Source organism: Cloeon dipterum, chromosome 1, assembly GCF_949628265.1.
Source record: "Cloeon dipterum chromosome 1, ieCloDipt1.1, whole genome shotgun sequence".
Taxonomy (NCBI): Eukaryota; Metazoa; Arthropoda; class Insecta; order Ephemeroptera; family Baetidae; genus Cloeon; species Cloeon dipterum.
This window is the reverse complement of record NC_088786.1, coordinates 22,187,191-22,211,086: the sequence shown is the minus strand read 5'-3', so window position 1 is coordinate 22,211,086 and position 23,896 is coordinate 22,187,191. Positions and strand designations below refer to the sequence as shown.

Here is a 23,896-nt window from a genome sequence, read left to right as displayed (position 1 = left end):
ACGTTCTCACAGAGTCAGTTTGGAACTAGAAAATAATGTAATTTTAAACGTGAATTTCAGGGTGCGCGAATTAAAACAAAGGATTGATTTTAAAGCACTTCTGTACATTATTTGAATTGCACTATTAGACAGTTGAAAGTCGGTATAAAATGAACAAAACTTATGAAAGATGAGCCAAATGATAATGATAAACTTATTTTAAAAGAGTAATAGCTGCTGGATTTTGCTGAAGATTTGTAACATTTTTTATAATAGGTATAATATTTAAAAATAAAAAATCTGGTAAATTGAACCGTGAATAATCGATAAAAATCCAATCACCCTGAAATTTGCTTCTGTCTCTGGAACCTGCCAGGTCAAATAATTGACGGAAGCCACGTTTCCCCATTTTTATTTATTGGATTTTATCCCCAATCTGAATTCATCATTATCAGTATTAATTTTGCTTCAGGAATGAGAGCCGAGCCAAATTTAGAGGAAATATTTAGTCGCTTTCCATTTTGTGTTTATCTTCCCTCGGCCAAACTTCCAGTCGAATAGCTGCTCGGTTAATATTTGATGTGCTTCGGTGGGGAATCCATGTAGCGTGATGAAAACTGCGTCTATGTGTGTCACGGAACAGAGTTCAGCTAGTAATATCTGGCGAGCGTAATTAAAGGTTTGAGCGCACCTGTTGTATCGTGTTACGCACAGGTAATAAAGCACCGCCGCCGCACTAGCAACTCTCCCAAGCTCCAATCAATAATAAAATTGGGAACCATCGAGGCGAGGCGGTAATTAACTTAATGCGTAGAATTTGCCCGTCCACGCCCGCCATTTGTACCATGTACTGTGGTTTAAACCTTAAAGAGAACAATTTTGAATGCATGTTTTCTTTCAATATCTAGCCTAGTTTGCAAACTGAAAATTTCTACGTCTCAAAAAAATCATGGACTGATTTAGTTAATTTTTCCTTAATGAGAAAATAATTTCAGTGTACATTTGCGAAGGTTAAACAATTTTCCTATCTGCATTTAAACCATTTTAAGATTGGAAGGGGAAACTCTATCACAACGCGATGAGTAGACAATCGAGCTTTAGTTGTGTTGTGGCATTAGATGATTTGAATAAATCACAAATTTTGAATTGACAGTGAAATAGGTTTTGCTTTGCAGTTGCTATCACCGCTCAGTAATCACTGGTGCGCTGTGTCGCTGCTTTTGCCCAACATGCAAAATTGCACAGCATGCATACGCATCGATAGATCTATAAATTGCAATTCGCTAGCTGACAAATCGTGCTCGTAACTTACAGTTATGCCATTACAAATTAATCAATATATCGTCGTATAGAACAGAAAATCCTATTTCAATTGCAAATGCAGGCGTTGTCGCGAGAGAGGAATGAAATAATAGAGCGCAGATGAGGCGGTGCACTTTACGATGGAAATCAAATAAATAGAGGCAATCTGAACCGACGCGCTTATATAATTGAAGCGGACTTTTTGCTGCGGACAATATTAAATGGGAAAAGGGGGGCGGCAAATTGTTCTCCGCTCGTGGGTGCTCGTTGCGCGGAATGAAACGTTCTCTCGCGCACTCATCGGCCAAATAGGAGAGTGACCAACCGCATCGTCGGCCCCTTTGTGTTAAGTTTACAGCCTCTCCCCTGTAATAAGTCTCCTGGCTGGCAAAAGTGATTGACTCCTAAAATAGAAACTTCCTTCCTGCTGCACTCAGTTGTAAATAGTACCTTGGGGACGACATGACCATCCGCTTCCACGCAAGGTAAATTGAATACGCGTGTCTGAATATCAATCTGGAAACTACCTTAGGTGGAATGAGTAATAAAAACCCTTCTTTGAAACTGACATCTGTTTTTATTATGCCTCTATCTAAAGTGATGCAACAAATATTAATCATATCTCATATCATTGAGCTGGGAAGGATTGGGAAGACCTTGAGTGTTTTTAATCCTTTATTTAAAACGATTTTTAAAATTAATTAATAATCTAATAAAATTGCAAAATGATTGCAGTACAAAACAGTCAGAAAGGAAGGAAAGGGTTAACGATTTTCTCTTCAATTATTCAATGTTTTCACATATCTTGATTTAAAAACACTTAGTCGCTTTGTCTGAAAAGAAATAGTATGGAGTAAAATTGCAAATACAAAATCGTATCTGAAGTTAGACTTTTTATGTCAGAAAGTGCGATTTTGTTGTGCTCGCAGAGCAATGACAGTTTTTGTGTTTGAATGCGACTTGCCCTGTTTCACAAATCGCCCCCAGCCAATGGATGAAATTAACCGTGAATTTTGTAGACCAGAGAATAAGCGAACACAAACCGAATCCATGAGGAGATATCAGGGAAAAACATGTCCTGAGGGTACTACGTCAGAAAGATGGAAAATAAACTGACAAGCTGCACATCTTTTAAAGATATATCTCAAACAGGTGAATTTTGGCAGTGGAAATTTGAAAAAATAGTCCAATTTCATTTGGAGCATAGAATAAATCTTAAATATTTTTTAAAAAGTGATCGAAAAAATCACCCTAATTTAAAACACCATCTGTGTAGTATATTTCCAAAAAAACCTGTATATATTTTCAGAATAAGGCATCTTAAAATTTTGGCTTCTCCGTATCTCTGCAAATTCTCAAATTTGACAGGCAGAACATATATTTCAAGCCGTGCGTCCTCGAACTCGTTTCCACCCTCAATTAGACCGCCAATGCATCACCAGGCAGAGTTGATTTTTTCGCTGACACGCTGAACCGACGACCGAGTTCCGATCGGGTGCACTGGATTAGCATCAATTTGAATGCGAACGGTGGTCTCGCTCAGGTAATTGGCAGTCGTAGGGTGTGACGCGTGCGAGCGCAGGTAATGAGGCCACCCTGTTAATTCAACCCCCGTCGAGCGGTTTAATGCGTTGCAGGACGAGACGGAGAGTTTGATTGAGTTGACACACAGGCCTTAAGCCTGTCTTTATTAAATCACGCGCCTACCACCATTAAACGAGAGCATATAGAATTTTCATGCCTAATTTCGAATTTTGTTTTACACTGATCTAAATTTCATCTTTTTAGACATAATTTAATATAACCTTCGATGATTTCTTTTATTTTCGTCATAAATAAGACGTTGAGTAACTTTTTAAATTAAATGTGGATGAATGAACTTGAGATTGTAAGACTATAGCTCCTTTTTTATATGTACACTTAACTGATTGTATCATCGTAATAATTTGAATTACTGCTTGGCGTGTTTGTGTCTACTTGGCAGCATTTAAACCGTTTTTAGTTTTGTAAGCTTAAAATGTTATCTGGTGGTAAATGATAGATGCGCGCGTAAGAAAATTTACTTTTACGTTTCGTTAAGTGCTTATGCCAAGTTTTTATGTTCCTAACTTTAAGTTAAAATTAATTTCAATTAAAATTAATTTCAGTTTCCTCGGAGTATATTAAGCTGTTTATATTTCCGTATTCCTACAGAAATGATCTGCTCAACTAGTTTCAGCTGCTGATTGAGCATAGTTGCAATTGGAGTAAAGTGTCTGCTTTTGCCGGCTGAAACTATAGAATTTTTAATTGTTTTTTTTTCTTGTAGGAAAATTCTTTTCTATTGCTCCTGAATAGTTTCGACTGTCCACTGCAAACCTATTTCATGACAAAATACCAAGATGAACCAGACAATATACAGCTTTTCCAACGATGAATGACTGGTTTTTTATTCATTCCATTAGTCCTTTACACTAAAGAGCAATGAAATTTTACAGAATTAATATAAAAAAAGTGTGGGAAGTACTTTATTTAATCATTAAAACTTGATTCTTGCCTTCTTCTTTCCTAAATTTTTACCCAGATTAAAATGCTCGTGTTGAGTAAATAAAAATATTTTGTAGTCCTGATGAAATGAGACTCTAATTAACCACAAAATCAAAATCTCTAACGCGCTACAGCTCGATTAAGAGACGGCGAAATTTACGTCTTTATAGCGTCGGCATGAAGAAAGACGCAGTCAGAGACAAATAAAAGCATTTTAACGTCTGGCTTTCGCAAAAAGCGTCATCCGCAACGACAACACTTTAGTATTCGGTCGAAAACCAAAGAAATCGCATAAATGATGTATGCAAATTGCGAGAATTTCGCGTTGTACTGCAGAGGGGGTGAGAGTGAATGAGCGCCGGAGCTTTTTGCTCCGTCGTCACGCGCTTTGGCGCAGTACGGATCCTCTTAGGGTAGCGCCGGGCGAGGTGGATGGATGAGGGCGAACATCCCTCCAGTCGTCACTCGGCTGTTGTTGCGAGCGCGCCACCGACCAGCCATCCACCCCGCACGCCGTCCGCTCTCTCTGCTCGCGTGTTCCGCATCTCGCACGGCGGCAAACAGGTGGGCTTTGCTTTTGCCACTTTCCACTCGGACAAAGCCGTTTCCGTGCGTCCCTTGCTGCTTGATTTGCCAATGTCTTATGTGCGTCTTAAAAGAACAATGGTTTCGCAAATCGTGGTGATCGCAATCAATGTATTTCCTCAACAAGAGAGGATTTGTACGGGTCCTAAACAGAAGTTGGCGTAAGCGTTTTTAAAAACATTATTTACTCTGTGAGGTAATCACTATAATTTTGCTGTTCAGTTCGATTTTTTTTCTTTAAAATCTATTATTACCTTACGTAATAATTTAATATGAATATTTAAAAATAATTAAGCCTCTGCAAGTATTAACGGACTACTCCATGACACTCGTGGTTAAATTAATAGTAAAATTAACAATAAAATTAAACACTTGCCATATTGCTAGGATTTTAAAACTTGAAATTTGGACAAAATTAAATTGCAGGCGGAAAAATGTCCACTATATGGGTACACAAAGTAAAAACAAGCACAAAAAATGATGTCAGTTTTTTATCTTCGCTTTTTTAAGTTAAAGAAATAAACACGTCCTATTTTCTGTTCAGATAAATTAAATTAATTCCCTGCATTGCAGTCTCTTAAAAACAGAAGCCTTGTTTATAAACTGAAATATTGAGGCCTGATCGATGTTATCAACTGGGAGATTGATCCTATGTCATTTTGAATTTAAAATGTTCTGAGGCACACGTCCAGATGACATACTGCTGATAAAGTTTCATGAAATACATGCCAATTAATTTGCTCTTGCGAACGTCCAATTATATTATCTGAGTTGGCAGCAATATCAAACCTTTCAGCTTAATTGACCCACAACTCAAGGATAGCTAAATTAGCTTCGATTGGAGAACACGATGAAAGTGTAACTTGATATATGGTATATTAATAGGGGATTCTTCTTATTAATCAGCTCTCCGGAGTGCAAGGCAGAAACTCAATTTAATTCCTCTGAAGTCCTGTTCTTTTGAAATTGGAGGCGCCAAGTCGTGCATAATCTCGAAAGTCAGAAACTCTGTATGCTGCGTCAGATGGCAGGAACAGAAATTTACAGAGTATGCAACCGACTTGACTCTACTGCACGGCGGGGCAGTATATCCACGCTCAAAGGCGTTATACGAAGACTGACAAGTTATGCAGCAACATTAGCTCCAGTTCTGTCTTGCTGTCCGCGAGCTTTAATATTAGAATAAGCTATATCATATGACCCGCTGGGTGGTTTTATTGCGGTATCATGCTAGGAGTATTATTTAATTAAATTTTCCACAGACCATGGAATTCAAGTAGCGGGTTAGAAGATTAATATCTAGCCCTTTTGAAAGAGAATCAAATGATAACGTAATAGTGACATTTTAAAAGGTTTTAGTAAATTTTGCTTTGCTTAAGTTTGAGAACCGAAATATGCCAGCCTTCAATTAATCGGATTAATATGATATGATATTATCCTGAGGAAGCCACTGCAGTGCAAATTCCAACTCCATCAACATGAAACAACTGGCATCATGTATAAATAAGCATTGATGACCTTTACAAAGAAAATATCCCCGGCTGATTTTGTTTAAGTTCAAATATCATAATTTTAAAGCGATTTCAACAAAAACTCAAGAATATTCTGAGATTTCAATTGTATACATGGTTTATCTATTTAAAAATTGGTAAATTCCTATGAAGCACATGACATGTTTCATCTCTTTAAAAATTGGTCCTTGAGAAGGATGGGTGGGTTAAAGTGAACAATTAAAGAGGGCATATTGCTGGTTCTAGTACTCTCCTCGCAGGCCTCATCAGCAGTACTTCATTTGCAAAACATAATCCAAACTGCAGTATAAGTGAGTCACCGACCGTTGAAAACAAAAGGCTATATGTAATATGCACTTATTGCTGAGCTCAATAAAAAAAAGAAAACAAGTGATGAAATCTTGTGAAGCCCCACCACTCACCCTTTATGTGACACAACTCCCTCTTATGAAAATTGATTAACCTAAAGTTTTTACCCTCTCATTTCTATTTTGTAGCAGTTCAAAAGAGCGAGGTCCTGCTTTTTATTGAACAAAAAAATATAGTACCAAATTTTCCGTCTCCCTCAAGAAAATGCTGCTACTGTTGCTTAACCAGATAGGATTTAATGGCAAATTTCCTTGAAATATTTCCTATGTAGAGTTTAATTATTAAATCATTTTAACTGTAAACGGTCACCATTTTAAGCTGTATAGAACGATGGACATTTTTTAATATTTCATGCTTTGTCTCTGGCTCTGCAGCAAAATTAAGTTTATCCCAAGCATAATTTCATACGCAATTTTTATGTTCTATAATATTCTTTAATCGGACTATTCATTAACACTTCATTTTATATGTATAATTGATGCCGGCAGTGTTTTGTTTTTCGATGAAGTATTTTAAATCTCGAATAGACGCTTGACCGAGCGATTGTGCTAATGGTCGGCATTGTTTTTGTCCCCGCAGCGCGTGGTTGATTGATTCGAGTGGGTCGCCGCGAACAGAACAGGCACGCACAAAGCTGCACGCTGTTGACTGACACCCGGAGATAAAGTACCGCGAGCGCAATACCAATTCGGGGCTGCGATTGAAGCCAGCGAAGGCGCACGTCCGGCTCTGGTTATATTGGAACGGCCCGCAGGGCAATAAACCTGCTGCACTGCTGTTATTGTTTGCGCTGGGTAATTTGCTAAACCAGCACCCTTACTCATTCCCAACCTTGCCGTGAAAAGAAAACTAAAAATTGTGCATTGCGCGCGCGTTCACCGAGTCGCTTGTCGCTTCTGTTAATCCACTGAATCACTGACATTCGCATCGCAAGCGAACGGGATTGGCACTTCATTTTTTACATTCATCTTGTTGGATGCGATTTGAATCTTCAGAATGAAAAGTTTCGTTTAAATTGGGGATTTTATCAGCACAAGATACTGACATTGAAGGTTGGGAGTTTAAGATGGTCGAATTTTTCTCCGTGGTTAGGTAAACTTGTAGGCATCGAATGAGAACAGGTTGCATTTTTTCAACTTTTAAGCTGAACTCGAAATAATAAAAACCTTGCACTCCAACAGGGTCTTAAGGTACCAAAAATAATTCAGATCACCTGCAAAGCACTAAAATTTGTCGAAATTTTTCAAAGTTGCTTTTCAAATCAGATGTTGTTCAATCGGAATAAAAAGGCTAGTTAAACTGGGAGTGTCGATAGGAAAACAGTTTTTCAGCCCTCATATGGGGCATGAAGCTCATAAAAAATCTTGAACAAAATCATAATTTTCATGATTTAATATATTTTTTCAAATTTATTTAGTTTAATTGGAAAGATGGCCTACATTTTTATTCGTTTCCTTCCAAACGATCAGAATGTGACAGTGAAACCATCTTAATTTACGTTGACCATTGCATGTAATTGTAACTTCTACTAGTCACAAAATAGCTCGGAAAAAATGAGTAAAAAGGTCCATACGTGAAGTCAATAATCTTTCTTAAAAGAATCATCATATTATTGGAAAAAATTCTGAATTTCCCGACCCTAAATCCATTGTAGTTGGCCAAAAGTACTTCGTCTTTTTAACGGAGGTAAAATCCTGTTATAGCAATAATATTTCACTTTGCATTTACCTTTTTAAAATTTATATATTGGATGAGAACGAGAAATTCTAGGCCTACCCAAGCATGAATCATAATTCCTAACTGCGCAAAAGACGACAGCTTCGTCCTCAAAAACGCTCTTCGTAAGACAATTCAGTGTCATCTTTCCGCGCATATCATTCCGGAGATGAGACTCTGAAGATCTGATGGGTGTATTAAAATGGTTTTATGTAACCTGATACCCTCTCAAGGGGAGCAGCCAGATTTTCTTCTCGCTCTCGTCTCTTCAAACAAGGTCGACTCGTGGATGGAAAAGTCGACAAGTCTGTGCGCTAGAAAAGCAGCGACTTGTCGTACAACCTCATTATGTCAAGTATGGCGTGCGTTTTCGGTGAGCCTCTCTTTCCCTCCACGGCAAAAAACGCCGAAAGTGCGTTCCGGGGTGCTTTATAATTGTTACACACACACACACACACAAACAAAACACAAAGCAGCTAACTATGTGTATATGCGTGAGCAAAATCTCGCGCTTTGCAACAATTTCGCCGGCAAATCCCTTGCGAGTGTCGGCATCAAATTTTGTGGTCATTATCGTCGCGGTGGGTGCCCGTTTCAGGTATTGTTTTAGCACCTTTTTGGGCAGCTTGCTGTCATTTCTGTGCGTAATTGCGTGGCAAATGTGGGTCGTGAAACGAAACCGGCGCATCATTTCCCACAGCGTCCACGCCAACAGATATTATACAGGATTTTTGAAGCACTTTGCGTAGTATCGCGCTCCGCTCCTTCCAGCTCTTATGAAATTCTAGACCCGCATAACTTAATTATGACTGGATGCAGATTTTATGCGGAGAAAAGCAAATTTAATTTCTGCACTCCTCGGCTTTCCTGAAAGTTAATTTAAGGAAACAAAAATCCTGGAATATCATTCGGTCCTCGCTGTCGCTGTGCATATATATTCCTTTTTACATGGCTTTGTCAGAGTAAAAATAGTTATTTAACCGAAGTAATCTCAAAACGAGACACTGATTAACATGCGATTATGAATAAACATCTACATAAAAAATAAATCATGTTTTTGGTATTGTAAATAATAATTACTATTTTTTCCCAGTTGGACATGCAGTGGCCTGCCCTTTTTGACTAAAAAATAAAATAAAAAAGGCAATAAAATAGGTTTGATCATTTTTTACGAAAATACATTTTTTAGATGAATTTTAACACTACTTAGATGGATTATTAGACGGTTTTAATGACAAATATAGATAGTTTTTGGAACAAGTTTTTGCGGTTTTTGGCTCCATTGATGCAATTTTTATGTCAGTTCCTCAAAGCCAATTACATTGTCTTTTTGCTATTTTTCTTTGATAATGTTTCGCCAGATTTATGTAGCAGAATTGTATCATTCAATTTACAGGGCAACATTGCAGTACTCCCTTCACTATACGTAAAGCTGCAGCCATGCTTATTTCATTTTTAAACGCGTTGATTTTGTTATAGTGCTGATTAAAGTCCGCGTTTCCAAAAGATTTTGCTGCATTTGTTGAGGCAATCTGATAGCCTTTGCTTTTTTAACAGGGAACATGTAGAAATAATTGTTTGGTATTATTAAATTTAAAATTGATCTTTCTATCTTGAGACAGTAACTAGTAATTTAGCATTGCTTTTATTGCTCTAAAGTGGCAGGAGCCGTTGTCCGTAAAGCAAAATTTACAAGCAGTCTATCGTCGGTTCACAATGTTACTTTTTTATTTACTCAAAATATGCTGGAGTCAGTGATTTTGAAAGTTCCAAAATTTAATGTGTATCATAAGGAAGAGTACAAATAACAGTAAGTCCTGATGCGAAATTTAATATGGACTAACATGCACCCACATCATATGGATAAAAGCCTCAACCTTTCCATCCAATAAATGACGACATTCTCTGTTAGCAATTTTATTTAATTCATTTCTTCTAAAATATAAATATTTAACTGACCTAAATAGCAATTAGTTACAGGTGGTTGAGAGTGTTAAACGAATATTGAAATGCGGAGCAATCAAGTGACGCGTGTTCAAAAACATTAAACAGAGACACATTGAGGTTAATTACATAAACACCTCGTTTTCTTTTTAACACACTCCTTTAATTAACATTTGTTTGGGGAACGTGGCTGTCAATTATGTGGGTTTATGTTTGTTCTGCGGGTGTATATAGTGCAAAATCACACACGCACATGCGGATGCGGATGCGGAAAAACAGCGTTTTGATTTCGGCGTGGCGCTCTATTTGAGGCAGCTGTCACCATGGCGACAAAGCAGGGCAGAAAATAGCAATGCCTCAGCCGAACGCAGATTTTATTTACGAGTTGATGGGGCGAAGATAACACCACAGGATGGAGCTATTTTGGTGAACGCACACGCGGATTAAAACAACAATACTGATCCCGTCTTAATGAGCGAGTGTTAAGACTTACGACTTGTGCGCAACTACACCGCGTTCGCTCTCTCGAGGCCAATGAATTCAGGCTCCCGCGCGTTTGCCTGAAATTTGCATGTGCCAGCTTATGACGTCGTTATTGCGGCCTTCCGTTTTCTCTCTGCTGAATATTGCTCGGCTTGAGCTATTCCCTATGTGCTTGCAAAATACGTGTAATTTCAGGTTCAGTGATGAGCTGAAGGCGTATTACATTAAATTTCGCAAAGACAGCTAATGAGTTTGTTCTAAAAGCCATTGAGAGTATGATCCATATAATTAGTTTCAGAGTACCAATTAAAACATAAATTATTATTACGACATCGTCCTTGTTTTAACTGTTTAAATATTTTGGAAACTGCTAAAACACATCCTTGCACAAAAATTATATATATAATATTTAAAATTTATTTTGTTAGTAGAAGATATAAAACGCAGCTTCTTTTTTTGTAAAAATACGGAAAAAACAGCTCACTTCTTACCGAGGATAAGCAGCGTTTGATTTCTATTGGCAAATTTATCATGACAACCTCGCGTGCTTCTGACTTCATCGGCATCTAACAAAATGTTTTTACTGAGTTAGTATATGAACACCTAATTGATTAAATTTCCGACATTGATTGATTTGATCAATCAACCTCTTTTGACAAAAATAATAATAAGTAATTATATATGCAACAAAATTAGGAATATCAATCACACAGCTAGCCAGCTGACGTTTCGATGGCGCTTATCAAACTCTTCACTCCCCGCATTGAACCGCTAAGACAAGATTACACCCGCTTTGTAAGAAATTCAATCCATCGCTGCTTTTTAAAAATTCAATTCCGCATGTCAGATACATTAAGTTAAATCATTTTTCATATGTTCGTAATACACAGACGGGAAAATAAGAGGAAAATGAAATAACCTGACTTCGCCGGTGATCATTTCAACGCTGGTTGGTTTGTTGCGCAAATTTAATTTTCTGTTTATATTCGGAGCGACTGCACTGGCATTTTAGCTTGCCATGCTACAAATATAGAGATAGATGTGAGTCAAGGAGTGTGCTCGTAACATTATTATTTTGCAGAAGCGAGCGAGAGAGAGCAAATCAAGTTATTTCTCGTAGCAAACTGGTGGCAGGTCGGCTAGTGTGCAAACTAACATTTTCACGACGAATTTACATACCCGGCAGCAAACTCGGAGGCTCTCAATTTAATATCAGTAGTAAATTTGCAAATGAAGCATGCAAGACTAGAAACATGAGTTTGAAATTGAGTTTATTGTTTCGATCTTGTTGCTTGGACCAAAGAATAGTTCTAAAGTACATATATAATTACGTCTCAATTTTTATATGGTGGCTCTATGATGAAGATTCAGAAATTACAATTCAATTAATATCAATTATTAATAAGAGAGGAGTTTTACATGTGATTATAGGCATTTCTTTCAATGTAGAGTTGAGCCTCGTGATTATTTCTGTTGGCAAATATACTCATTTTTTATTTATATATTCATAAAGAATATTAATGAGCTCCGTTTTCCATGATGAATTAAATTTCCACACATTTTTAAGTCTAAAATTTTATTTGATCGTAATTTGGCCATTTAAATTGCAATTAATGCAAACTTTCAACGTACAAGTGGTAGTTGAATTTATATTTAGGAAAAAGGATTATGTAATTGATATAATTTAATGATAAATAAATCATTCTGTTCCTTAAGAAAACTTTGATATTTCATGCACCTATACATCTAGAATAATTTCGATTCTAAATTGTTAACCATCTATATTTTCAATTAAAATGTATTTATTAAATCAATTTTAGAATTTAGTTCATTAGATTTCAAATCAAATCAAGTACATATTCGCTGCTTTCCTATCACAAAGATCCTTTCAAGTTAATTAAGAATGTGCGCGACAGCAGGCTAAAAGGAAGAAGTGAGACGACTATTATACGGCGACGAGCGCCTTCTCCACTGTGCTATATAATTAAGTTCAAAAGTGCAGCTGAGAAGAGACTTTGCTTAATTCATTTACCGCTTTTACAAACAGCGCCCGCTCACTTTGTTCACCTTGCTGAGGAATAATTTAGCGAGAACTTGAATGACACGTTGAAGGTGTTTTGTTACCCGGAGTGTCGCGCAAGCAAAGCGAAGGAATCAAATTAATTTCGACAAAAAGGCTGCGTCTGTCGCGCATTTTTTGCTTGCAACCTGAGAATCTTTTCCCTATTCAGTTTCAGTTTACGCTTTCTGTGGGACTAATAAGGACGAAAACTCCTTTTGTCGTGTGTTAACCAATCACGAAATTCAAGGGATGAAGTTGCCGTCGCAGCAGCATGGGAAGGAGGCAGTCAATAATTAAAAACGTAGCACTCTCTCAGAAGAAAAGTTAGTGCGTTGTGTATTTATCTCAGCGCCGCCCTTTCGGTGAAAGCGGCGACCCATTTGCGTAATCTCTTCCCATCAAGGGGACACTTTTTACAGAGTCAGTCTCTTTCATTAAAAAAGAGGTGTGGGCGAGGTCATTTGCACCAGAAATCCCGCTGTAATGACTCGGCCTGTTTAGGATAAAAGAGAGACTCTTTCAGTTTGTCACCCTCTTATCCACCCTTGATTTTGCTATTAAATGACACGCTTTGTGTTGAGAAAGCGGTGGTTTTATTCAAAAGAAGATATATTTTATTTTCCTAACAACATTTTCTTTTCAGTGTAGAAGTATGTCAAGACGGAAAAACTCCATTTGCTAGTTAGTGACTTTCTAGAATGCGTGTATTTAATTGCTCCGCGCTCGAAAGTCAGTTTGAAAAATCCTTGCTGAGGTGAGAATAATTAAGGATTTAAGTAGGAAATTTTCGATTTATTTTATTAACATGTTAATGTACAGCAGATACACAGGTTTTATTTAAAAATTAATTTATATTTGCGCTTTCATTGCGTCACAATACAAAAAAATCTATAATCATGACCTCTTCGAGCTCCTCCAAGTCCTCCACAAGCCACTACTACAATTTTTACGTGTATTCCTGACTTAGCCACATCCTGCGTAAAACATACACAAACAGCTCAGTTTACATTTGTGCATCTTCGTTGCCAATGAAGTGGATGCTTGACTTCACTAAACAAAATGGGAAATTTTCAACTATTTTGGCGTTATCTTAAGGTCGAGGAAGAGTTTAGAGGGTAGTTTCTCAGGAAGCTAGTTCTAGAGGAAGTGCGTGTTATTTTTTTACTTTAGAAAAGCAGATTGTATCAAAATGCACGTGTGTAGCGGTCAAGAATACAATCGTTTTCCAAGAATGAACAAAGTGCTCTTTTCGAGAGGACGTGCAAAGTATTATTAAAAAGGTTACAGCTCACTTCGTGCGTTCAATGGTGCACCCATTCTTATTCGCAAGAGCGCCATTGTTTGCGCACCTTGGGCATATATTAGCGCAAGCCTTTGTTTCACCAGCTGCTGATAATTTATTTAGCCCGAGCAGCGTCTCCTTATCCCGCCGGAGCCAGGGCGTTGCTCAGTCCTATTAATTCGGGTCGCGCTTTGTTTCAGCAGGACTTATCACGGGCTCGGCGCGCGGCCCTTGTCATTCGGTCTGCTCATTCAATATCTCGGCACTCAGTCAGTCCGCTCTCTCAGCAGCTACCTGTTGCTATGGTGACAGCAAAACGGCGTGCCATTCGCCGTATTAGCGTTCACTTAGCCCACGTTCTATTTTGGGATTAGCTGAAAAAGTGCGCCAGAGACAATTTGTCCACCGCTTCCAGGATAAAAACGCGGCTCGCTCCTTCTGCAGAGTCTCAATTTGATGTGTTGATGTTGTGTTGTTCCTACTCTGCCCTCTGAGAAACGAGGCAAAAAAACTCTTGACAGCGGCCTCTCCTCCCTTTAATGTCAATTAAACCGAATTTATGGAGTGGCCAATTACGACTCCGCCGCACCACAATCGATGCCGCGCCGTGCTGCAGCAAAATCTGCGAATCGCATAATTTGTGCAGATCTCGCGCCCCTTCGATCCACTTGACAGAGTTGGCCGACCGCTTTTGTGATGGGAAATTAGGCCTTTGTGCGGCTAATTAAATTCATTAATGGATTCCAACACTCGGAGGCAAATACGCTCCACATTCAGAGCCAATGGACCTACCGAGAAATTAAGTAATGCCTTCCGATATCGTGATAGACACCTGTAACGATTATTGATCTAGATGTGAGCTAGGAGTATCCAAAATGGAAATCACATTTCAGTTTCACATGAAACTTTACACTCACAAAAACCAAACACCGAGTGTAGTCTAAAATTATATGAATTTTGTTTAATAAATTTTCTAAATTGATTTTATCTGCTTTTTTCAGAATTACAATGTGATATATTTCAGTGTTCGAAGATTTTTAATAATAAATGTGAACAAGTTCAATAAAACAAGTAGGCGCTCATGTATATTACCTGAAACTATTACGTATAGGCAATCTCTCTACAAGTATGTTGCGCGGGTTGCATAATTATCTGGTCGTGTTTTATGAGTGATTTATGCAGGAAGAGAAAGGATTCGGAAAACTAGGTTTTTTTAATCTAGTTCATACTAACAAAAATGAAGTGAATTTAAAAAAATAACAAATTTTCATTTAGTTAAGATTTCAGTGCTGATTAAATTTTTCCAAGCAATTGTACTCAAGTGTTCAAATTACGATTATATTAAGGAATAGGAAAAATATTATATGAGTTTGCGTTTTTGTCCCATTGTTAAAAATACGGCGCCTTCTAGGAGCCCGAGTGTGCCGATGTGGTTGCCTAGGCGACAGGGGAAGCTCCGGAATGACGCTTTATTGACGTGCCCGATTATCAAGCCAGCCTTGCTTCTTTTTCGCAGAGGAGCAGTTGGCTGTGGAGCCCGCCGACCGGCAAATTAATAAATGCGCTGGCTACCGAGGCTGCAGTTCGCAAACCAAGCACGCAATCGAATTAAAAAATATATTTTTCGAGGGTGGAAACCTGCTCTTTAATCTTAGCGGGCTTGGCACAAGGCGGGGGTTTGTGATATAATTGAATTGAATTTTTTTCTGGATGAAAAATATCGCTCTGCGGATTTGCGAGGAACGCGGAAAGTATTTTTCATTTTTCATATCTCACGTACGGCTGAGAGATATTTTTAACAATCAGCGTATTTTTCAGTTACGTAATTGTAATTTTGCTGAGTATCCGCATTAAATTTTTCAACCTAGCTATTGCACCAATTGCAAGCTACGGTATAGAAGAAATTTAACTATTTCTGCGTATAGTACAGATTTCGTAACATTAGAATCAGTAAAACCCAGATTTTTTTAAAGAAACTGCTCTGCCTATCTGAGTACACGAAATCAAGATTAGCATACGAGGTTGCTGACACGGGCTTTTTCGCCGTGGAATTGAGTCACAGACTTTCCTTTCCAAATACAGAGAGGTATACTAAATTCATTGAGTGCCAGCTATTGCAGAAGGCTATGGATTTCACAGCTCGGGCCCGAATTCAATGACATACTCGCAATGCTCGACCAAAACTGAAAGTCTACGCTCTGTGATAATATGCGCACATTTATGCGATACGCTTGTCGCGGGTTCTATTATGTATGGAGTATAAATAGAATATATTATTGTAAAATGACAACAAACTCTGTTTGTAAATTCTATTATTATCATTTCCTAAATTGTGAAAAAGAGATATTAGTCTACCTGTAGCACTTAAGATGAAATCTAATACCTATAGCTGTACACCTTTCAGTGTTTAATAAATGCATCATCATTATCATTTATTTTTAAAATATAAATGTTACCTTTAAGAGGCTGTTTTTATCTCCGGTTATTATGCTAATGCTCAGGTTTTTTTAACCTCTGCTCAGCGCATCCCATGAGCTATGTGTAAACGGGGTCCCAATTACACCGCCGACCGGATAACATGTGGTCCGAGTGGCCGCAGAGGAGCTTGGGCCCAAGGTGACCATCTTTAGGTTTGCCCACGCTGAGATCTTCTATTGACACGCCAAACATTTGTCCCTAAGGCCGCTGGAAAGGTGCGAAAACCAGCAAATAGCGAGTCGGCGCCGGTGCGCCTCCCAGCCCTTTGAGCTATTTGATAATTTCGAGTCACTAAACTAACCAACTTTTGTCATCTCTGACATCGGGCAGCCAGCATTTGATCCCGAACTGCTCAAATATCTCCCATTACTTTGAATCTCTTGAGAATGCCTTAACAATGCGGGTCAACGGGTTAGTTTATGATTAATTAGCGAGCTGTATACTCCACAGTAGCAAGAGTATCTCAACATTTAAAAAAATACTAACAGGCTGCGGCTGATATTGCAGAGATATGTATCGAGTTCGAATTTCATTTGTAACTGACTGCCATATATTGCGACCATCTCTCGAAAAAGTGGTTTCTATTCACAGAGCAAAATTGCATGTGTGCGCTCCCCTACGGCCAGCACACGTTAAGCAGAACAAGATGCATTTGAGTGCAAGTAATTTGTTTGCGTATACCAGACGAGTGAATGGGAAACAGGCCGGAGCGCCGGTGCATTTATGCAGAATTGAGTTCTCACTCGCCCCGATTCGCTAAATAAAGCGTCCACACAATAAATAGCGCTCAGCAGTGCCATTACTGCCTCATATAGGGCATGCATACCTGCTTGCGTGAGTGTGCACTCCACTTTCCACCAGTTCGTTAAATATGGAAATCAAAGAGACAGACATAAATGAACCACCGCGTTTTATTGTTATTGCCACAAAGCGCTTGTCCTCTGCTGCTGGCAAATTAAAAAAAAACTTTGCTCATGCATGCAGCCAGCCTCTGTCAGACCTTTTTCGAAATATCGCATCTCTCAATGGAAATTTCACACTCAAGTGCACTCGTGCACACATATATCCATGCTGGCTGCAATTTGAGTCGGGTTTAATTGGAGCCGAACCAACTGAAAATGCGAAAATCAGAGCACTGCTCTGATTCTATTCATGGGAAAATTAATATCCTCTCGTTTTGAATCGGAGCTCAACACAAGAGCGAAGAGCACATAAATATTTCATGAGCTAAGATATTGAATCTTGGAACTTTTAATTACATTCAATTTGAATTACTAATGAAAATAAGTATAATTTTGCAGCACCAAGCTTTTCATTATATATTAATTGTCAGCGTGAATGAAAAATAAAACAAATTAATGATGATTGAACTTACCGACATTTCATCCATTCTGACTTTCGAAGAATGCATTAATGAGTCAATTCTCATTAAGGATACACAATATCTTAGAGCTGAATGTGTGTTATGCTGTCACAAATGTAAGTGGAATGAAACAATCGGAAAATCGATGTTGGCTCGAAAGGCGGAGGCCGGTAGTGTATTGGACATTCATAATTACAGCGCGAGCTCTATGGTATTAAGGCGCCACGCCACACCACGCACATGTACGTATTGGGAATGAACTCAGCGTTTGTGCACAGCTCCCCAAGGAATTTCCGATGCATGCAATACGAACGGCCATCGTGTATTGATGGCCTTTACCTGGTATAATAATCCGTGCCGCCGCAAGGGATATTAACTTAAGCCTCGCGAATTCCTCTAAGAGCGTCGGACGCCCAAACCTTTCAATATGTTAAAACAAATATGCAAAACACTCTCTCTCCACAAAAAAAGTATTTCTTACAGTTTTTATGAGAAAGCGGCCACTCATGCGTAGGTTTATTAATTTGTGTTGAAGGAAAAATTGTAAAAATGAAATCAATTTGGTTGTCAGGTGAATTTTCATCCACGCACGTGCAGTCCTCACTAGCACTGCGGTGTTTTAATTTTTGACAGTGCTAAAGCTAAAACAATTAAGAGGAAAAAAATGTGGTTGCGTCTTTTCTTAAAGTATGGCTCATCTAAAATTCAGTTTTGGCCTCTTTTGTTTCCGTGCAATTAAAACCTACATCAAAAATATTAACTCGACAAAATAAGAAAATAGAAAAAGCAAGAAATTGGTATCGAAATAGGAAATTACAAAATAACTTTACTCTGCGAGTATATACTAAGGGTGGCCAACTGACAAAAAGGGCAAAATTCTGTAAGAGAAAAATAATCTCTCACGTTATCATGATGTAACGGTCTCCAAAAGACTCATCTGCAGCACTTAACCTGTCATCCTGGGCTGCGAACTGAAGGAAGTTTTAAATCACTGGTCGTTTAAAACGATTGACACCACTTATTATTGAGATTCATGAATAGTGGCATAAAATTACCATTGACTTATTGCTAAACACAATCATAAAGATAGCAAATGAAAAAAGGTAAGATTGCGCAACCCCGCCACTTGCCCATCCTGTGACAAACTTCCTCTTACAAATTAACGGAGGTGTAAATTTCGTTATACAATAAGTAAAGCACTGGAGATGAGGCTCAAGAGCAATATGAGAACGTGCGAGGTATATCCTTTAAAATTTCACTAAATGTGAATTTCCTAGTTGCAAGAAAAGGGCAACAATAATTCGACAGTGAAAATTTGTGTGTTGGTTAAGCGATGCGCAATTTTACCGCGACCAGGACAATTTCCTTCTTTTTCAGATTATTCAAGGTTTTTGCATTTTTTGTAAAAAGCTGTTTTTTATAATTTATGCTTTCATGTACATCCACTCTCAGTCAAAGCAAAAGTTTTGCATCCCAGTAAACATCACTTGTAAGCCCTTCAGCTAGCTTTTGAAACGCACTCTCTGGTTTTCACTATTTTAATATTTAATCATAAACTTCAAACCACAGAGTAGTCTTTTTTCCGTTCTCGCCCCAATAATTCAAAACGTATGCTCCTAATACAAAAGACGAAGAAAAAAGTGCGCCTTTTTGTTTGCTCATAAATGGTTCTGTGCTTGCCAGTTTATTTGCCAACTCTTTCATTTTATGCTCGTTGAAAGAGACCTGAAGCGGGCTGGCTGCTTTTAAAGTATATGCGAAGTTCTTGAAGCTCACTGCTGCCTCCGGAAAATTGAACTTTTTGCGAAAAGCACTCGGAGAAAAATGCCTTTGTGTTTCGCTGGAAAATCAAGTTTACTCAACTGCCTTCGCTCAACCTTAAACGAATACATTCTGCGTACAACTTTTACGTTGGCCCTCTTGTCTCCGGCATCACACACGAACTCGAAATACCTTAAAATTTTAAAAGCTTGTGCACGGAAAATGACTATGCGGGGGAGTAACACAATAAATGCAAAGCTGCCAGATTGGTGGCTTTTAACGTGCCGTGCGTGTAGAAGCCTGTGGAAAGGATTTCAAGTCTGCATATCTGCACACTGCCACATATATACTGTTTCTAAAAACTATCACGCAGCAAGGGACAAATAGCGGATCGCTGGAATAGCGCAATGTTACCCATTCTCATGGCATTTCAGCGTTTCGTCAGGGGCAGGGGTCGGAAAAACGGCGGCATGTACGGCATGGTGAGTACGGGGCCGACGCCGCAGGCCAAGCAGCATCATTTGCACCACGGGCCGACGTCCTCACGACGACAGGGCCTCTCTGGGTCAGCGTCGCGAGCTTCCAGAGCCACCCGCTCCATTTACCGCAGGCTGTTGAATTTCGTCAAGCAGGCCTGGACGGGAGTCAAGTTTGCTTTGGGTAAAAAGAAGCCGCTCGTTTGAGTGCATTGTGAGCGTCATTTGCTTTCTCTCGTTTTCGCGGCTGCCACACTGCACCCCCGTACGTACGCTATACGCACAAACACGCACGCGGGCGCGATCTTCCAGTTTCTCTGATTTCTTCTCCACTTGGCCGCCCACGGCTCTGATTGCTCTGCCCTTTCTAACGCTTTTACCCTCTTTTTTGCTTCTCGAGAGCAGATTCGGAGCTCGAGGAGTTGGAGGCACCGCCAAGTTACAGACCAGATAGTTTGGAGGCCTTATGCAAAGCGACCAGATTTTCGGAGCCTGAATTGAAGAGGATATACCGCGGCTTCAAGGCCGAGTGTCCGTCCGGAGTTGTCAGGGAGGACACTTTCAAGGGTATCTACTCGCAGTTCTTTCCCCAAGGAGGTGAGTATAATAATGATTATGCGAGCGCATCGTATTTCTAGAAATGTCTAAAAAAAATCTACAGTACCACCATTTGAACAGCTTTAGAAAATTAAAATTTTGCACTAGTTATTTTACTGAGTTAAAAACAAAAATAACCAAATAGAAAATCATCTCCAACTAAAGAATTTTTCTTGGTTTTTGTTATCATGCTGTCAGTCTATATAGGCATCATTCCATAATTTACTTCATTATTCGCATTACATTGCGACGAGTGAAATTGAAATCAAAGTGAAAAAATCATTGCCAAACTATTTATTTTTTCGAAAAATTCAGCAAAATCAAAATTTAACAACAACTTCACCTCAGTCCTGGTTTCATAATTGCATATTGTAGAGGTTACCTGTTGCTATAAATTCCATAAGAAACAACGGACTCAGTGAACCAATTGCTAAAGCCAACAATGCAGAATGTTCTTGATTGTTTACGGCCAATAGCAATAATAAAAGTTGAACCTAAAGCTCTTCTTTAATAGAAAATACCTAATCACAGATGATAATTTATTGGTCGCGTTTCACATTATAGAATCATCACTAATTGACTTACATATTATGTACTTATAATTTTCTCTCTCAAATTCATGTTCTTTTGTTATAATCATTTGCGTTTTTATCGAGGCAAAATATTGTGCGCTGTTGTGCGCTATGTAATAACTCAGCGACGTGTGGGAATGAATTGCTTGGGAGATATGGTACAGAGGTTTATGTTCAATAAACCTTTTCTTAGTGGGGTGTGAAGCAAGAAAACTCATTTGCACACCCTGCAACGGGACAGTGCAAAAGCCTCTTTTCACACGTCGGTGGCAGATGCTCTACAATCACCGCGCCGCCCATCTTTAGCATGAATATTTGAAACATGAATAAGTCGACAATTGACAGCGGCATTTTTATTTGCGCTCAATGGCGGGGAATATGGCAGGTCGACCATGACTTTTCTCATAATCAAACGCAGGTGCTCTGAAACGTTTCCCCATCAAAGGTTCTCGTTGCTTTTCAATCGTGCATTTGTTCATCGCACTCGTCGCGCGCTGCCTGCAAGCCGTCCTCAAATGTTTCGTGAGCAATCTCGAATGGGGTACCGAATTTTTTTTATTAAAGAGAAGCTGTGAATTAAAACGAGAGCTCACGCGAGACAAAGGCAAACGCGGCGCACAAACATTTCAATCCCAATCATATGCGATATTCGAGGCAGCAATAATTTTTTGCCGTGTAATTGAAGTTAAAGCAAGCGTTGTTATAGAAGGGAAAGAAAAAGCAATATTGCTCGCCCTTTAATGCTGCCGTACCTTATTAATGTTCCCAATGGCTTCCTATAATCCAGAACGCCAGTAGCGGCTTATTATTTTAGCTGCTTTTGCTAATACACTGCGCCATGTGCTTTCAGCCAACACCAGTCAATACGCGCATTACGTTTTCAACACGCTGGACCACGACCACAGTGGGCTGCTTAGTTTTGAGGTAATATATTATGGTCTCCTGACTCTCTATGCCAGCATCTAATTTTTTCTTCTATATCTGGTCTAAGCCCCAGCTTATCACCTGAGCATTTGAAATTATTTTAACGCCAAATGTATTGTTTGTAAACTAAGGAAATATATTTGCTACCCAAAAGATTCTCCATGCACTTGCTAAAAATTAATAAACGTAAAATCATGTATATCTTTTCTCTTTTTACTAAATGTTCAAATATTTTGCTAACTTTACTAACTATCTGGATGATACATTTTTAACTTTTTAACACACAAAGGCTTTTGAGATACAAGTTAAGCCCTGCTTTGTATGAAAAATATATTTACCACTACTTCATATTTCACTAACTACGCAGCACTGAAAAAACTTCCAGCTTCAAAAGGTTTATTTTCATGTCCTCCTAAAGATGCTTGACACTTCTGAAATGATGCCCAGATGAGATGAGAAGCTCAAAGAGGATCGAATTCAAAAATATTAAGGCTATATAGTTGCTAAATTTACAATAGCAGAATAAAAATCCATTACTCACAATGCAAGTAACATAATTTAATTATAAATTATTTCCTTATTTCTCTCAGATTTTTGTTGAAACGATACGTTAGCAAAAGATATTCATATAATAGAATAAAGAACATACAATGTTGAAATTTTACTTAATAAACAAAAATCAATATAAAGCATCCTTTTATATTTTGGTATTTTCCAAGACTTGAGGGACAAGATACTGCTATTATTTGTGGTTTGCTCAAGCATGAAAAAATAGCTTCTTGGAACAGCAACATCAGTATAAAATTATTATTAGCAGCAAAAAATCCTTTGTTATGCTATTCTCATTCACAATTTTGATATTTTATATTTATAACAGGCATCTTTTGTACGAAAAATAATTATCATTAAGCCATTCAGTTTTTAAATGCTTGAATAATAACTGAAGCCCACCTGAAACTTGTTCATTGTTAAGCTTTCTTAATTATATTGTTTTATAATAATAGAATATTATTTATTGAACGCCATCAAATTACATTTTAATAAGAGGCAGCTTTGGTCAAAGAGACATTGGTTTCATTGTTTTCATAATATTTAACGACACACCTAATAAATGACTAATTATTTTGCATGTCATGTTTGTTTGTACAACAGGATTTTAATGAAATACATATTTTGCGAGATTTCTATGACAGTCGCAAAATTCTCCAATTTTTAATCAATAATAATTCATGATGCTCAAATGAATTTAAAACTTTGCAGGATTTTGTTCTTGGACTGTCCACTTTGTCTCGGGGATCCTTGGAAGAAAAATTGCGCTGGACATTTGGGCTGTACGACATCAACGGAGATGGATGCATCACCAGGGATGAGATGACTGACATTGTGACGGCAGTGTACGATCTCATGGGCAAGTTCACTGATCCATTCGTCGATGATGCTGTGATTAAAGAAAAAGTCGATAGAATATTCCAGGTAAATTTGATTAGCACGGTGAAATTTAAAATAAATGTATTGCGCACCGACAATAAGAGATTCCCAGAGGGATTTTAAATTCCTTTTTTCATTTCATTCAGGTTACTGCTTCGTCATTTTTTGCCTGTATTAATGTTGATTTAATTGATGATTTTCTTCGACTGTAATATTTTAATATAGATTAGCAATAAACATTAATAATATTTTTCATTTCCTACTCTTGTTGTCATTAGAATCAATTAATGATTTGTCTGCTCAAGAGTCCAGCCCAGTGCTTTTCATGGGTTGCTAACCTTTTTAATTTTTCAACTAATTTTATAGTTAAAAGACTTGTAGATCTACCCCAAAAATAATATTTTTTTGCATGAGCGCACAATAATTTAATTTTCAATTTTCCATATGTTATATGGGAAATTAACATCTCTAAATAGAATGATAGTTTTTCGAAAACTGACGAAGAGCCAGTTGATTGAAATACAAAATTCGAAAGTTA

The 23,896-nt window shown here is 38.1% G+C and overlaps 1 protein-coding gene across 5 annotated transcripts in view; it reads left to right on the top strand.

Annotated features, from left to right (window-relative positions):
• LOC135941055 (Kv channel-interacting protein 4) overlaps window positions 1-23,896 on the top strand; it is a 37,029-nt gene that overhangs the window by 11,206 nt on the left and 1,927 nt on the right. For 4 of the 5 annotated variants that reach the window (XM_065486291.1, XM_065486300.1, XM_065486310.1 and 1 more), the window contains 3 exons: window positions 20,243-20,434; window positions 21,857-21,930; window positions 23,191-23,403. In XM_065486291.1, coding sequence (XP_065342363.1) covers window positions 20,243-20,434; window positions 21,857-21,930; window positions 23,191-23,403 — 479 coding nt within the window. Of the gene's footprint in view, window positions 1-4,230; window positions 4,372-19,795; window positions 20,022-20,242; window positions 20,435-21,856; window positions 21,931-23,190; window positions 23,404-23,896 lie in introns of those variants that run through there. The other variant, XM_065486284.1, reaches the window with a different exon arrangement.